At 45.9% G+C, this 17,426-nt stretch overlaps 1 protein-coding gene across 1 annotated transcript in view; it reads left to right on the forward strand.

Moving 5' to 3' along the window:
- LOC144818397 (cytochrome P450 1A4-like) overlaps positions 1 to 17,426 on the forward strand; it is a 222,650-nt gene that overhangs the window by 72,134 nt on the left and 133,090 nt on the right. Inside the window, exons 3-4 of the mRNA XM_078675767.1 lie at positions 171 to 294; positions 443 to 532. Coding sequence (XP_078531893.1) covers positions 171 to 294; positions 443 to 532 — 214 coding nt within the window. The remainder of the gene's footprint in view (positions 1 to 170; positions 295 to 442; positions 533 to 17,426) is intronic.

Genomic DNA, 17,426 nt, shown 5'->3' on the forward strand with positions numbered 1-17,426 from the left:
GTACTACTGACAAGGAACCATTCAGACTGTTTTGTATGTCTTAGTTTTATTAGGTTGAGCCAGTGTTTGGGTGGACAATTATCAAACAATTACACTTGATTAAGACAATGCTGTTTCTAAACAAGCTGTCACCATTTTTTTTTACATAATAACGTTTTTTTTCCTTTCAGGATCATATCCGAGACATAACGGATGTGCTCATTAATCTTTGTGAAAGCAAAAATTCTGATGGAAAGGTATCTAGGCTATCCGATGAAAAAATTACAATAACTATCAATGATGTCTTTGGAGCCGGTAAGTGCTGTTACGTGCAAAGACTGCAGAAATAGACATTTACAATGTCTTTTTAACAATTATAAACACTGCTCTCATCTCATGTTTGATTATGGTTTTACAAAATTATACCCTACCTCCTCTGATTTGTTACATTTATATTTTTTAGGATTTGACACCATTGTAACTGCACTCTCTTGGTGCCTGTTGTATTTGATTCAATATCCGGAAATGCAAACAAAAATCCAAGAAGAAATAGGTAAATTGAGAAATGACTCTGTTAAATGACATTGTGCTTTCAAGCTGCATATTATTCTTTAAACAAAAGTATGTGCTTTGAATAATTGGACACTTAGGTATCTGTAAGACAGGTTGGAAAGCAAAGTTTAATTTTAAGGATGTAATAAACTGCTCAACTATTCCCTACCGGTTAACAATGTGGTGAAAAAATATTGCATAATCTGTACAATAAAAATATAGAACATTGACACCTGCACTAGAAAGATCAGAAAGAGGAAGGAAACAAATTACAAATTTACCGCCATCATAATCAACCCGAAGGGTTTTTTGCTATGTCATACATCATTTTTCAAACCCTCACTATTGTAAGTATTCGTGAGTAGCTTCATGAGAAACTCATGACTCCTTTCAAGGCATCATTAGGTTGAAGATTTTGGAAGTGATTAAACCAACACTCAATTTTTCGTCCTATATTTATTGATATGCTGGTCTTAGCATCAATCCATTCACGCTGTCCCCGACTGTGCATGTAACCAACGTGTAATCTGAAGGCAGTACAATATATGTGGGATTCAATATATATATTCTTCTTTTATTTGTAAACTGTATATTTCAATAAATAAACCTCATCAACCTATCCTAAACATTTTTTAAGATAATTTGGATGTACCTAAACATCTGACACATAATTTGCACAGCCTTATACATTGCTATATCATGCCCACTGTTACACATGAATATAAACTTTGCTGGGCATCATTTTCAAAAACTTACACTTTCATGATTAACTCATATGGCATATCTTACTCATTCAACTTAACCTACTCACTTATGCATATATTCTTCACTCATGCATATTTAAGCTATAATGAGATCATGAATATGTTAGACGTTTATGAGTGACTAAGATATGACATTAGTTTAATTGATATTTCAGATACATGCATATTTAACACCATTATAGTTCATTAATGCAATAAAATAACAATTCCAAAAAATGGTACTCTAAATAAATTGATTACAATGTGGATTATTTCATCCATGTTATTTTAAAATTACTTGCTGCAATAATTTGAATAAGTGAAAGCCAGGGTAGACCCCGGATGCACCCAAACTGAAGCACACTGATTCACTGCGACGAAGATCGAGTGCAGCCGAATTTGACTACGTCTCCGAACCTGAGTGCAACTGCAGGATATGATGGACGGAATGCTGAATGATTCAAACATTCTCCCCCAGTCAAGAGATCTGGGTTAAATCTGTCGTTCTTTTGCCCACTATGCCACCCCAGGTAGGACCCAGCCATATTTTATTTATTTATTTTTACGGTTTTGTATAGCGCGAACAAGACCCTTGCGGGTATCAGAGCGCTTTACAAGGCAAATATAGGTGAACGGCATATTCATATAACTATACATTTACAGACTTCTGTGACAACAGTATCGGTAATTATTAGAAATGAGCACATATCTACAAGAGTGTGCAGGAAAAGTTCAAGTAAATTTGGACATGAGAATTGATTTCACTTATTTTTTTAATAAGGCAGCGGACAGGTTAAGTCTTTTCTCTGGGGGTAAGGCGTTCCAAATCCTGGGAGCCATTACTGAGAAGGTATGAATGTATGTTTTCTTCTTGAAGAAACGTTGAGGTTTAAGTAGAAGATTGTCAGAGCTCCTGGTAGCTCTGTTACCACCCGATAGCACAAGTTTCTCAGCTAGGTACCTCGGGGTTTTGTGATGTAATGCCTTATGTGTCATGCAGGCAATTTTTAAATGGATTCTAGCCTCAAAAGGTAACCAGTTGAGGGAATGAAGGTGAGGGGAGATGTGGCAGTTTCTTTTTGCGCCAGTGATCAGTCTGGCGGCTGTATTGATTGAGGCTCTTAGTGGAGTGGTCGATGATTTGGGAAGGCCACAGAGAGTGACACTCCCATAGTCAACTCTGGGACTTACTAGAGTTTGAACTGCCTGTGTAAAGTCGTTTACAGGTATGAAGGGTTTACATTTTCTCAGGACATTCATCTGAAAATGTGCTCCTTTAGTAGCAGCCCTGATGTGCTTCTGCATATTTAGCTTATTATCCAGGGATTTAGCAGAATTGATAATGAGAGGTTGACCGTCGAGTGGAGTTAGGTGCTTCATCCACTCCACGATGATGGTTGTTTGGTTGGGGGGAGCGATTAAGAGGAATTCTGTCTTTAGTGTGTTTAGTTTTAAATGGTTCCTAGCCAGCCATGTCTGAGTCTTTTGGAGCGTTGAGTTAAGGGCCTTGATGTCTTCAAGAGACTGGACCTTAATGTAGAGTTGTGTGTCATCGGCGTACATGTGATATTGGATATTTTCAGAGTTGAGAAGCTCAGTGAGTGGTTCCATAAACAAATTGAACAGAGTTGGGAACAGGGAAGATCCTCGGGGTACTCCCAAAGTGACTGGGGTAGGGTTAGATAAGGATTGATTGACCTTGAATCTTTGAGATCTGTTTTGAAGGAAAGAGGTAAACCAGTTTAGCACCGTTCCCGATAGTCCCATTCTATGCTTCAGTAGGTCAAGAAGGTTGCCCTGCTTGACTCTGTCGAAGGCTGAGGATAAGTCAAGTAAGATTAGCAAGCAAGTCTTGTTTTGGTCCAGTATTTGTAATGCATCATCTATTATGTGGGTCATGGCAGATTCGGGACTGTGCCCTGAGCGGAAGCCTGATTGGAATTGGTCGAGCAGGTTAAAGTGGTCTATGTGGGTACTAAGCAGCATGTGGACAAATTTTTCGAGTAGTTTGGCCAGAGTCGAGATGTTGGATATTGGGCGATAGTTCTTTAGGTCTGATGGGTCTGCTGATACTTTCTTTAGGATGGGGGATACTTGACCAGCTTTGAGGATGTCTGGGATGGTTCCCTGCAGAAGAGAAGTATTTATAATCCTAGTCCAAAGAGGCACTAGCAGTGGAATGAAGGTCTTTAAGTGGGATGCTGGGAGAGGGTCTTTGAAGTGATTGGAGGGATTCAAAGTATTGAGCGTGTTTAGTATAGTTTCTTTGCTGTAGAAGGTGAAGGCGGTCCAGGAAGCATTGTTCTTGAGGTCGAGCTTTGTAGGGCAGTTAAGTGGGGTCTCTGGTGTGCCATTGAGGAGAATGGGTGTGGGTTGGTAAGGGATAATAGATCTTTAAGTAGATCTGTCTTTAAGTTTTCAGTCTTTGTTGTGAAAAAGGAGGCAAGATCCTCGAAATTGGGGAGTGTGTCCGGATTGGTCTGGGGGGAGTGGGAGACGCCCTTGGATTGAGCTTTGATTATTTCGAACAGTTTTTGGGGCGATTGTTAGCTTGGTCTAGCTGCTTGCAAATGAAATCCACGTTTGAGCGTCTAATCATTCTGTAATAGGCATTTCTGGTGGTTCTTAGTAATTTAAGGTGGGTATCGGATGGAGCGGCTCTCCATTGTCTTTCAATTGCTTTCATTGATCTTCTGTCCTCATTTAGTCTAGCATCATACCAGGGGTTTGACATTTTTGTGGTGACTCTTTTTAATTGTAGGGGAGCTAAGGTGTCATGTAACCTGTTCATAGAGTGGAAGTAGTGAGTGGTCATATCCTGTACATCCTTTAATCCCTCCGGTGGGGGCATGAGGATGTTACTTGCGGATGGCAGATTGGCAGGATTCTTCTTCCAGATTTTCGTTCCTGATGGTTGGCCAGAGAGTAGTTTAACTACTTCCATGATATGGAAAGTGATTATGTAATGATCGGACTAATCGCAAGGTAGAATCGTTTCCAGCTGGGTAGAGTCTGATTTGGAAATTACTAGGATTGAGCCTTTTTCGTGGGTGGGGCTGATACAGATTTGGGACAAGTTAAGGTCGGAAAGAAACGCTTTGAAACTATTGACCTCTGGGTCGTCAGGGTAATTCCAGTGGAGGTTGAAATCCCCCAGGAAGATCTGTATAGTCTATTGTCCGATATTTGTTGCTAGAATATCCATGATGTGTTTGATGAACTTAAGGTTGTTACCCAGAGGATGGTAGAAAGAGTGTAGTGAGCATATTGGCTTGTTATTGCTAGTGATGCGTATGCACAGGTATTCACATGAGGAGCACACTGGGACATTGGAGCGGTTCACAGAGAGGTTGATCCTATGGATGCAGGCAATACCACCCCCTAGTCTATCGGATCTAGCTAGTCTTGTGATGAGATAGTTTGGTGGAACTAGTATGTATAGGATGGACGTGAATTATTAGTTCAGCTAGGTTTCCGCTAAATTTATCAGGTCGGATTCATTACATATAATAAGGTCAGCTATATCTGCGGCACAACGTGTTGCCGATCTACAGTTTAGTAGGAAGCACTTTAACAGGGCCTTAGACGGGGCGGTGTTCTGATCGTGGGAGATGGGTACTCTTATGAGGTTGTTCTCGACAATACCTCTGGGAGTGTGTTTTGTAATTCTGGAGGCAGTGGAATGGATGGCTTGGATTATTTTCTGTTTGATCTTTGTGTGCATAGGACTAGAGGGTAGGGAAGTTGGTTCGTAGGAGTGTAGTAAAGAGGTAAGATCATTAGAAGATAGGGTATTCATCACCCTGATCGGACCGGATTTGGCATTGGGGTTAGGTACTGTTTTTCATCTGGGGGGCAGCTGAAGTGAGGGGCTAGTGCATGGCCACTGAATGGGATTCACCCGAGGTTTGGGTTGCTGCCAGATCAGGAAATGAAGGGTTTGGATGTCCTCTTTTAGTTGTTGTACGGATAGTAGTATCTCATCTAGTCTGGGGTCCGATGTAGGAGATATCATATTAATAGCCTTGCCTGTGGTTAAGTGAGGAGGTGTTGTAGTTTGTGTGTTGTCCCGGGGCGAGATGTGAACTCGTTCAAGGAAAGGTGTTTTTTGATTGTGGTAGTCCGTGTGGATGGGAGGGGTGGAGGGGGGACATGAAGGGGTATTGATGTGTGTTTTAGGGGTATCTGTTTCGTTATGAGGCATTGATGCAGAGTGGAGGACAGAAGCACTGGAAAGGATGGGCATAGAGAGGAGACGTGTAGGGGTATTCCTGTGGGCTGTAGGAGGAGGGATAGAGAAAGTCGTCATTCAGGGAGGGGAGGAGAGTCGGACTGCCTACTTGTCAGGAGTGGCTGTGTAAGGAGTGATTGGAGTAAACTCTGGACTGGGGTTAATGGGGGAGGTGTGAGCTATATAAGGAGGTAATAGATATATGGTTGCGGAGATGGGGAATGGTAGTAGGGGGCGAGGGGGCGTGTGGGAAGGCTGGGGAAGAGGTGATGTGAGTGTGAGGCGAGGTGGGTGTAGTGGAAATTGTGATGGTGCAGGGGGTGATTAGGGATGATGGAGATGTATGTAATTTAGTGGGTAGTTGGTAAGTCCTGGGGTGGGTGTGTTTGCGCTACGGGATAACGAGGGAAAATGAGTAGATGAGACATCAGGTAGGGAGTCAGTCAGAGGGTTAGGAGAGTGGTTTGTTGGGGAGGTGGAGGAGGGTCTTGCAACCTTTGCTTTGATGATCAGGAAGATGATGTCCAGTATGTTAAGGTTATGGTCAGATGCCTGCATGAGGATGATCCCATTATGTTAAATGGTGATTGTAGCAGTCGCTTTGTAGAACGGAGAGGGAGTAATAGATAAAGTAAGACCGTGTGCAGTTTTCTTAGTAGATGCAATGGAGAATAGGGTAAGGAAGGCTTTCCGCCATTGAGCTCTCCTTTTAGTGTAGAAGATAATGTCGTTCGTTATGTGTCCTGTGTTGTTTGAGAAGTAGGGGGCAGAGATTGGGGTTTCTGGGTGTGATTTTAGTAGACTATGTTTGAAGCTTTTGGCCGCCTTTTTTGAGAGGCTAGAAGGGTATTTGATGGAGTCGGCGTGTAGACCCATGGGCTCCATAGTATGTTTTTTGGCTTGTTATATGGAGAGTATGAGGAGTACTAGGCCCCTATGTAATTGTGCAGATGGTGGCAACTTATGATAATTCTTCTTATCATTACTCTAAGTGGCTCCCCTAGTGGTAAGATGTGCTTGGTATATATACCTTGGGTGCTGTTGCGCGGCACTCCTGCGGTCAGATAAAGTCATGCGCAATCTGTGATTCTAGTTAGCAGATGCAGGAGCCATTCCAAGATGGCTGCTTGATTATGTAGGTGTAGTTTAGATCAGGGTGTGTAGTCCCATCTCTCTTTCCATGTATCGAGCCCTTCCAGGAATAGTCATCTGTCCCTTTCCATTAGAATAATTTTGCAATGGCTGGTCCTCTGTTTCTGTTTAGTAGAGTAAGAATCCTCTGTTTCTGTGAATTACTGAGGAGTAAGTAGTCCTTTCTCTCATTAGGTACTTATGTCGGCCATTTTGGAGGGTGGCATTGCTGGACTTTTAAATGAGGGCACAAAATGGGGGCTTTGCCCTGCCCACCGGGCCCCAACCAGAGGTGCTAGCATGGGCTGTAAATGGACAAAATGTCATGGGGTCGCCCTAAACAACATTGTGTAACAACAGAAGAAAGTTGCCAATACTGATAATTAATTGAAACAAAATGAATTCCACATGTAAAAACACCAGTTCAATACATATGTACGCTATTTAATAGCTGTTTATTTTGAAAAGATTTCATTTGACCATACTTTTGAATTAGTTATGGAGTTCAAAGGGACAACACAATAGAAACAAAGAGAAAAAATCAAAAGACGGACAGTCATGCCAGTACTTGTAGAGTGGAGTTATTTAGACAGGCGTCTTCAGGGTAGACTCTCGGTTAAGCCGGTACCAACAATACATCCATCGGCCGTTGTGAAATGCTGACCGTAGAGGCGTCTGTAAACCGGAATCAATCCGCATTACTGATGCGACCATCAGTAATGCGGATTGATTCTGGTTTACAGACGTACTGGCAGCCCCTGACAAACCGAGATTTATACCGGTTCCAGGCTGCGTCCCAAGGTTCCACCATTGAAACTGAGCATAATCTTTACCAACCGCCCATCAATTGGTCTTTTAGGAGATTGACACTACATTCACTGCAATCTGTCTGACCTTCGGCTGAAGGACTGATTACAAGCTTACTGGCCCTGATGAGAATCCTGTTAACAGCGAGGATTCGAAACGCGTAGGCCTTTTGTGGTCTGTTGTTTAGGTCTTGGTGACAAATGGAATTAGTGCATCTTGATTTTTGTACACTTGAATTATATTGACTAAAAGAAAAGTGTATTAGTAAACGCATTGTATTGAAGTGTACTTCTATACACTATAAGAATAGTGATTTAAAAACACAGCAGACCTGCTACTCACTCCACTGGTTTACACATTTTTCCCCCAGTGGATGTCGGGTACTCTGTTTGATTGTCTAAATGAAAGTGGTATGACTGTGAAATGTTTGAATTTTATGAATGATGTTTGCTTGAGGTTTTTTATCTCACCCCAGTGTCCTTCTTTTGATTTTTTCTCTTTGTTTATATTGTGTTGTCCCTTTGAACTCCATAACTAATTCAAAAGTATGGTCAAATGAAATCTTTTCAAAATAAACAGCTATTAAATAGCGTACATATGTATTGAACTGGTGTTTTTACATGTGGAATTCATTTTGTTTCAATTAATTATCAGTATTGGCAACTTTCTTCTGTTGTTACATAGTATTTGGCTCAGCCTTACTGATTAGAGCTGGCCCGAGTTGTTAGCAGCTAAACAACATTGGTATAGAAGAGAAGAAGAAAACGGGGAGTGTCTCCCCTGAGTAAGGTTCAGCGCTCTAGTGTTCAGCGTCGCGTGAACTTTCTACAAAGTGTAAATACCTAGAAATAATTGCCCCTGCGTAGGCTCAACTATGCTCTGTCTTTAGTGCCCCTCATCATGCCAATAAGGAAACCGGAGGGAACAAAGCCTGGAACTGTTTGCCCTTGATAAAATATATAGAGGTCCTACAGAGATCCTACACATAGGGAACCAAGGATACTCCCAGCTACTGGAGTGTGAAACCACGCACCTCATTCCAGGGTGCTCGTGATAGGGGAGGAAGGGAGGGTTACCTGTGTCGATAAATTCCCAGCCACATTAATCCGCTTCTGGGGATCTGCGATCTGTGATGTGGCAAAAAAACGTTCAGAGGGCGGGACATCACCGACGTTCTTCTGATCTTCACACAACGCTCTCCCGGGCTTTTTACCTCAAAGCACCGGGTCCTGCGGCAGTGCCAGTGGTGCTGAGGAGCCAGGCGAGAGGCGGGTCGGCAACTCCTGACCCCCGGATCCTGCGTTGTGCGATTCGATGCGAGTCTGGATAGAGGGCGGGTCGTTCCGTTCTCGAGTCCAGGCCCATGCAGTAGTCTGGCTGAGTAGCAAAGTCCGGCCAAGCAACTGAGTCTCTAACGATCTGGATCTTGCACTCTGCAAGTCCCCGGTTCATTTGGCGATGCAGACCCGATCAGAAGGCGGATTGTCCGCTCCCGAGTCCCGGCTCAAGCAGCAGAGCCTCCGATGAAGCAGCTCTTGACTGCATGGTGGGTCGTAGGCTCTCGAGTCCTGTTTCCTGTGACAATGATTCTGGGACAGTGGTGGATCGTGACTGGAGGACGGATCCTCAGCTCTCATGGTCATCTTCGGAGTCCTGACGCAGCGCTCTCACGGTGATCCTCCGATCCTGCATCAGGCAGCAGTGGGTTCCCATGGTCCATGTCAGTAAGTTTGAAAACGCTGATTTAGCTTCCGACAAAGAAAGCTTCCCTATTGAAGTATACTTTGTTCCTAAGTGCCTATGTTACAGTGATCTGAAGCTGTGGGGCTAGCACAGGATAAACAGGGATATTAAACAAGTTTTGATCCCTAGCCAACGGAGCTCACTTCTTGAGTTCCTCACCGGTCGCCATTTTGAAAGGAGTCTTGACCCTGTGCCTCATGGGAACAGTCCAGACCGAACTACCAAGCCAGGTCCTCCCTGGGCCAGAAACAAGCATCCTGGGACCGGTTTAGGGGTATGTCACCCTTCATCAGCCAGGCTAGCTTGAATACAGTGGCACAGTGAGCAAGGGAACCAAGTCTGGGAATACCCATCCCACTTCGGGTGAAAAGTGTAACTGCAACAAAGGATGGACGAGATGCTGAATGATTCAAACATCCTCCACCAGGCAAGAGATCTGGGTTAAATCCATCGTTCTTTTGCCCACTATGCCATCCCATTTTGGACCCAGCCATATGCAAATCAGTCTTGACCCTGTGCCTCATGGGAACAGTTCAGACCGAACTGCAAGGCCAGGTCCTCCCTGAACTGGAAACAAGCATCCTGGGACCAATTTCGGGGTATGTCACCCTTCATCAGCCAGGCTAGCTTGAATCCAGTAGCACAGTGAGCAAGGGACGCACTTCTGGGCATACCCATCCCACTTAGTGCGAAAAGTGTAACTGCAACAAATGATGGACGAAATGTTGAATGATTCAAATATTCTCCCCCAATCAAGAGATCTGGTTAAATCAATTGCTCTTTTGCCCACTATGCCACCCCAGTACGGACCCAGCCATGTGCAAATCAAACTTGACCCTGTGCCTCAAGGGAACAGTTCAGACCAAACTGCAAAGTCAGGTCAAACAAGCATCCTGGGACCAGTTTCATGGTATGTCACCCTTTATTAGCTAGAATAGCTTGAATCCAGTAGCACAGTGAGCAAGGGACCCACATCTGGGCATACTCATCCCACTTAGGGTGAAAAGTGTAACTGCAACAAATGATGAATGGAATGCTGAATGATTCAAACATTATCCCCCAGTCAAGAGATCTGGGTTAAATCCATCGTTCTTTTGCCCACTATGCCACCCCAGTCTGGACCCAGCCATATGCAAATCCGTCTTGACCCTGTGCCTCATGGGAACAGTTCAGACCGAACTGCCAAGCCAGGTCCTCCCTGAACCGGAAACAAGCATCCTGGAACTGGTTTCGGGGTATGTCATCCTCCATCAGCCAGGCTAGCTTGAATCCAGTGGCAGAGTGAGCAAGGGACCCACGTCTGGGCATACCCATCCCACTTAGGGTGAAAAGTGTAACTGCAACAGATGATCGACGGAATGCTGAATGATTCAAACCTTATCCCCCAATCAAAAGATCTGGGTAAAATCCATTGTTCTTTTGCCCATTATGCCACCCCAGTTTGGACCCAGCCATATGCAAATCAGTCTTGACTATGCATCTGATAGGAACAGTTCAGACCAAACTGAAAAGCCAGGTCCTCCCTGGACTGGAAACAAGCATCCTGGGGCCAGATTCGGGGTATGCCACCCATCATCCGCCAGGCTAGCTTGAATCCAGTGGCACAGTAAGCAAGGGATCCCCGTCTGGGCATACCCATCCCACTTCGGGTGAAAAGTGTAACTGCAACAAAGGATGGACGGAATGCTGAATGATTCAAACATCCTCCACAAGTCAAGAGATCTGGGTTAAATCCATCGTTCTTTTGCCCACTATGCCACCACAGTTTGGACCGAGTCATATGCAAATCAGTCTTCATCCTGTGCCTCATGGGAACAGTTCAGACCGAACGGCCAAGCCAGGATGTCCCTGAACCGAAAACTAGCATTGTGGGACAGGTTTCGGGTATATCACCCTTCATCCCAGTTTGGACCCAGCCATAGGCAAATCAGTCTTGACCCTGTGCCTCATAGGAACAGTCCAGACCGAACTGCCAAGCCAGGTCCTCCCTAGACGAGAAACAAGCATCCTGGGACCAGTTTTATGGTATGTCACCCTTTATTAGCTAGAACTGCTTGAATCCAGTAGCACAGTGAGCAAGGGACCTACATCTGGGCATACTCATCCCACTTAGGGTGAAAAGTGTAACTGCAACAAACGATGAACGGAATGCTGAATGATTCAAACATTATCCCCAGTCAAGAGATCTGGGTTTAATCCATCGTTATTTTGCCCACTATGCCACCCCAGTCTGGACCCAGCCATATGCAAATCCGTCTTGACCATGTGCCTCATGGGAACAGTTCAGACCGAACTGCCAAGCCAGGTCCTCCCTGAACCAGAAACAAGCATCCTGGAACTGGGTTCGGGGTATGTCACCCTCCATCAGCCAGGCTAGCTTGAATCCAGTGGCAGAGTGAGCAAGTGACCCACGTCTGGGCATACCCATCCCACTTAGGGTAAAAAGTGTAACTGCAACAGATGATGGACGGAATGCTGAAGGATTCAAACCTTCTCCCCCAATCAAAAGATCTCGGTTAAATCCATTGTTCTTTTGCCCATTATGCCACCCCAGTTTGGACCTAGCCATATGCAAATCAGTGTTGACTATGCACCTGACAGGAAGAGTTCAGACTGAACTGAAAAGCCAGGTCCTCCCTGGACTGGAAACAAGCATCCTGGGGCCAGATTCGGGGTATGTCACCCTTCATCCGCCAGGCTAGCTTGAATCCAGTGGCACAGTAAGCAAGGGATCCACGTCTGGGCATACCCATCCCACTTAGGGCGAAAAGTGTAACTGCAACAAATCATGGACGGAATGCTGAATGATTAAACATTCTCACCCAGTCAAGAGATCTAGTTTAAATACATCGTTCTTTCGCTCACTATGTCATCCAGTTGGGACCCAGCAATATGCAACTTCGTCATGACCCTGTGTCTCATGGGAACAGTCCAGACCGAACTGCCAAGCCAGGTCCTCCCTGGACCATAAAAAACAAGATTCCTAGGACCGGTTACGTGGTATGTCACCCTTCTTCAGCCGGGCGAGCTTGAATCCAGTGGCACAATGAGCACGGGACCCACGTCTGGGCATACCCATCCCTCTTAGGACGAAAAGTGTAACTGCAACAATTGATGATGCAATGCTTGAATTAATCAAACAGTCTCCCCCAGTTAAGAGATCGGGGTTAAATCCATCTTTCTTTTGCTCTCTATGCCACCTCAGTTTGGACCCCGCCATAAGCAAATCCGTCTTGACCCTGTGCTTCATGAGAACAACCCAGACCGAAATGCAAGGCCAGGTCCTCCCTGGACCAGAAACAAGCATCCTGGGATCGGTTTCGGGATAGTTCACCCTTCATCAGCCAGGCTAGCTTGACTCAAGTGGCATAGCGAGCAGGGGACTCACGTCTCGGCATACCCATCCCACTTAGGGCGAAAAGTGTAACTGCAACAAATGATAGACGGAATGCTGACTGATTCAAACCTTCTCCCCCAGTCAAGAGATCTGGGTTAAATCCATTGTTCTTTTGCCCACTGTGCACCCCAGTTTGGACCCTGCCATATGCAATTCAGTTTTGACCCTGTGCCTCATGGGAACACTTCAGACCGAACTGCCAAGCCAGGTCTTCCCTGAACCGGAAACAAGCATCCTGGGACCGGTTTTGGGGTATGTCACCCTACATCAGCCAGGCAAGCTTGGATCCAGTGGCACTGTGAGCAAGGGACCCATGTCTGGGCAAACCCTTCCGACTTAGGGCAAAACGTGTAACTTCAACAAATGATAAACGGAATGCTGAATGATTAAAGCATTCCCGCCCAGTCAAGAGATTTGGGTTAAATCCATAGTTTTTTTGCCCACTATGCCACCCCAGTTTGGACCCATTCATATGCAGATCAATCTTGACCCTGTGCGTCATGGGAACAGTACAGACCGAACTGCCAAGCCTGGTCCTCCCTGGACCATAAACAAACATCTTGGGACCGATTTCGGGGTATGTCACCTTTCATCACACAGGCTAGCTTGAATCCAGTTGCACAGTGAGCAAGGGACCTATTTCTGGGCATACCCATCCCACTTAGGGCAAAAAGTGTAACTGCAATAAATGATGGACTGAATGCTGAATGATTCAAACATTCATCCCCAGTCAAGAGATCTGGGTTAAATCCATTGTTCTTTTGCCCACTATGCCACCGCAGTTTGAACCGAGTCATATGCAAATCAGTCTTGATCCTGTGCCTCATGGGAACAGTTCAGACCGAACGGGCAAGTCAGGGTGTCCCTGAACCGAAAACTAGCATTGTGAGACAGGTTTCGGGTATATCACCCTTCATCAGTCAGGCTAGCTTGAATCCAGTGGCACAGTGAGCAAGGGACCCACGACTGGGCATACCCATCCCACTTAGGGCGAAAAGGGTAACTGCAAGAAATGATGGATGGAATGCTGAATGATTCATACATTCTTCCCTAGTCAAGAGATCTAGGTTAAATCCATTGTTCTTTTGCCTACTATGCCATCCCAGTTTGGACCCAGCCATATGCAAATCAGTCTTGACCCTGTGCCTCATGAAAACAGTCCAGACCGAACTGCCAAGCCAGGTGCTCCCTGGACGGGAAATAAGCATCCTGGGACCGGTTTAGGGGAATGTCACCCTTCCTCAGCCAGGCTATCTTGAATGCAGTGGCACAATGAGATGGTAACCCATGTCTGGGCACACCCATCCCTCTTAGGGCGAAAAGTGTAACTGCAACAAATGATGGATGGAATGCTGAATGATTCAAACATACTCCCCCAGTCAAGAGATATGGGTTAAATCCATTGTTCTTTTGCCCACTATGCCACCGCAGTTTGGACCGAGTCATATGCAAATCAGTCTTGATCCTGTGCCTCATGGGAACAGTTCAGACCGAACGGCCAAGCCAGGGTGTCCCTGAACCGAAAACTAGCATTGTGGGACAGGTTTCGGGTATATCACCCTTCATCAGTCAGGCTAGCTTGAATCCAGTGGCACAGTGAGCAAGGGACCTACGATTGGGCATACCCATCCCACTTAGGGCGAAAAGGGTAACTGCAAGAAATGATGGATGGAATGCTGAATGATTCAAACATTCTTCCCTAGTCAAGAGATCTAGGTTAAATCCATCGTTCTTTTGCCTACTATGCCATCCCAGTTTGGACCCAGCCATATGCAAATCAGTCTTGACCCTGTGCCTCATGAAAACAGTCCAGACCGAACTGCCAAGCCAGGTGCTCCCTGGACGGGAAATAAGCATCCTGGGACCGGTTTAGGGGAATGTCACCCTTCTTCAGCCAGGCTATCTTGAATCCAGTGGAACAATGAGATGGTAACCCACGACGGGGCACACCCATCCCTCTTAGGGCGAAAAGTGTAACTGCAACAAATGATGGATGGAATGCTGAATGATTCAAACATACTCCCCCAGTCAAGAGATCTGGGTTAAATCCATTGTTCTTTTGCCCACTATGCCACCCCAGTTCGGACCCAACCATATGCAAATCAGTCTTGATCCTGTGCCTCATGGGAACAGTTCAGACCGAACGGCCAAGCCAGGGTGTCCCTGAACCGAAAACTAGCATTGTGGGACAGGTTTCGGGTATATCACCCTTCATCAGTCAGGCTAGCTTGAATCCAGTGGCACAGTGAGCAAGGGACCTACGATTGGGCATACCCATCCCACTTAGGGCGAAAAGGGTAACTGCAAGAAATGATGGATGGAATGCTGAATGATTCAAACCTTCTCCCCCAGTCAAGAGATCTGGGTTAAATCCATTGTTCTTTTGCCCACTATGCCACCCCAGTTCGGACCCAACCATATGCAAATCAGTCTTGATCCTGTGTCTCATGGGAACAGTTCAGACCGAACTTCCAAGCCAGGGTGTCCCTGAACCGGAAACAAGCATTGTGGGACAGGTTTCAGGTATATCACCTTTCATCAGCCAGGCTAGCTTGAATCCACTGTAGCTTGAATCCAGTGGCACAGTGAGCAAGGGACCCACATCTGGGCTTACCCATCCCACTTAGGGCAAAAAAGGTAATTGCAAGAAATGATGGACAGAATGCTGAATGATTCAAACATTCTCCCCTAGTCAAGAGATCTGGGTTAAATCCATTGTTCTTTTGCCTACTATGCCATCCCAGTTTGGACCCAGCCATATGCAAATCAGTCTTGACCCTGTACCTCATAAAAACAGTCCAGACCGAACTGCCAAGCCAGGTCCTCCTTGGACCGGAAGGAAGCATCCTGGGACCGGTTTCGGGGGATATCACCCTTCTTCGGACAGGCTAGCTTGAATCCAGTGGCACAATGAGATGGGAACCCAAGTCTGGGCACATCCATCCCTCTTAGGGCGAAAAATGTAACTGCAACAAATGATGGATGGAATGCTGAAAGATTCAAACATACCCCCCCCTCAGTCAAGAGATCTGGGTTAAATCCATCATTCTTTTGCCCACTATGTCAACCCAGTTTGGACCCAGCTTATGCAAATCAGTCTTGACCCTGTGCCTCATAGGAACAGTACAGACCGAACTGCTAAGCCAGTTCCTCACTGGACCGAAACAAGCATCCTGGGACCGCTTTCGGGGTATGTCACCCTAGATCAGCCAGGCTAGCTTGAATCCAGTGGCACAGTGAGGAAGGGACCCACATCTGGGCATACCCATCCCGCCCAGGGCAAAAAGTGTAACTGCAAGAAATGATGGACAGAATGCTGAATGATTCAAACATTCTCCCCCAGTCAAGAGATCTGGGTTAAATCCATCGTTCTTTTGCCCACTATGCTACCATGGTTTGGACCCAGCCATATGCAAATCAGTCTTGACCCTGTGCCTCATAGGAACAGTTCAGACTTAACTGCCAAGCCAGGTCCTCCTTGGACCTGAAAGAAGCATTGTGGGACTGGATTTGTGGTATGTCACCCTTCATTAGCCAGGATAGCTTGAATCCAGTGGCACAGTGAGCAAGGGACCCACATCTGGGCATATCTAACCCACTTAGGGTGAAAAGTGTAACTGCAAGAAATGATGGACGGAATGCTGAATGATTCAAACATTCTACCCAGTCAAGAGATCTGGATTAAATCTATTGTTCTTTTGCCCACTATGCCATCCCAGTTTGGACCCAGCCATATGCAAATCAGTCTTGACCCTGTGCGTCATGGGAACAGTCCAGACCGTACTGCCAAGCCAGGTCCTCCCTGGACCTGAAACGAGCATTCTGGGACTGGTTTCGGGGTATGTCACCCTTCATTAGCCAGGATAGCTTGAATCCAGTGGCACAGTGAGCAAGGGACCCCCGTCTGGGCATACCCATCCCACTTAGGACGAAAAGTGTAACTGTAAGAAATGATCGACAGAATGCTGAATGATTCAAACCTTCTCCCCCAGTTAAGAGATCTGGGATAGATCCATTGTTCTTTTTGGTCACTATGCCATTCCAGTTTGGACCCAGCCATATGCAAATCAGTCTTGACCCTGTGTCTCATGGGAACAGTCTAGACCGAACTGCCAAGCCTGGTCCTCCCTGGAATTGAAACAAGCATCCTGGGACCAGTTTCGGGGTATGTCACCCTTCATCAGCCAGGCTAGGTTGAATCCAGTGGCACAGTGAGCAAGGGACCCACGTCTGGCATACCCATCCCACTTAGGGTGAAAAGTGTAACTGCAACAAATAATGGACGGTATGCTGAATGATTCAAGCATTCTCCCCCAGTCAAGAAATCTGGGTTAAATATATTGTTCTTTTGCCCACTATGCCATCCCAGTTTGGACATAGCCATATGCAAATCAGTCTTGACCCTGTGCCGCATGAAATCAGTCCAGACCGAACTGCCAAGCCAGGTCCTCCCTGGACCAGACACAATCATCCTGGGACCGGTTTCGGGGTATGTCACCCTTCTTCAGCCAGGCTAGCTTGAATTCAGTGGCACAATGAGCAGGGACCCACATCTGGGCACACCCATCCCTCTTAGTACGGAAAGTGTAACTGCAACAAATGATGGATGGAATGCTGAATGATACAAGCATTCTCCCCCAGTCAAGAGATGTGGGTTAAATCCTTTGTTCTTTTGCCCAGTATGCCACCCCAGTTTGGACCCAGCCATATGCAAATCCGTCTTCACACTGTACCTCATGGGAACAGTCGAGACCAAACTGCCTAGCCATGTCCTCCCTGGACCGAAAACAAGCATTCTGGGACCGGTTTTGGGGTATGTCACCCTTTATCAGCCAGGCTAGCT

The sequence above is a fragment of the Lissotriton helveticus genome, chromosome 2_1, assembly GCF_964261635.1.
Source record: "Lissotriton helveticus chromosome 2_1, aLisHel1.1, whole genome shotgun sequence".
Lineage (NCBI taxonomy): Eukaryota > Metazoa > Chordata > Amphibia > Caudata > Salamandridae > Lissotriton > Lissotriton helveticus.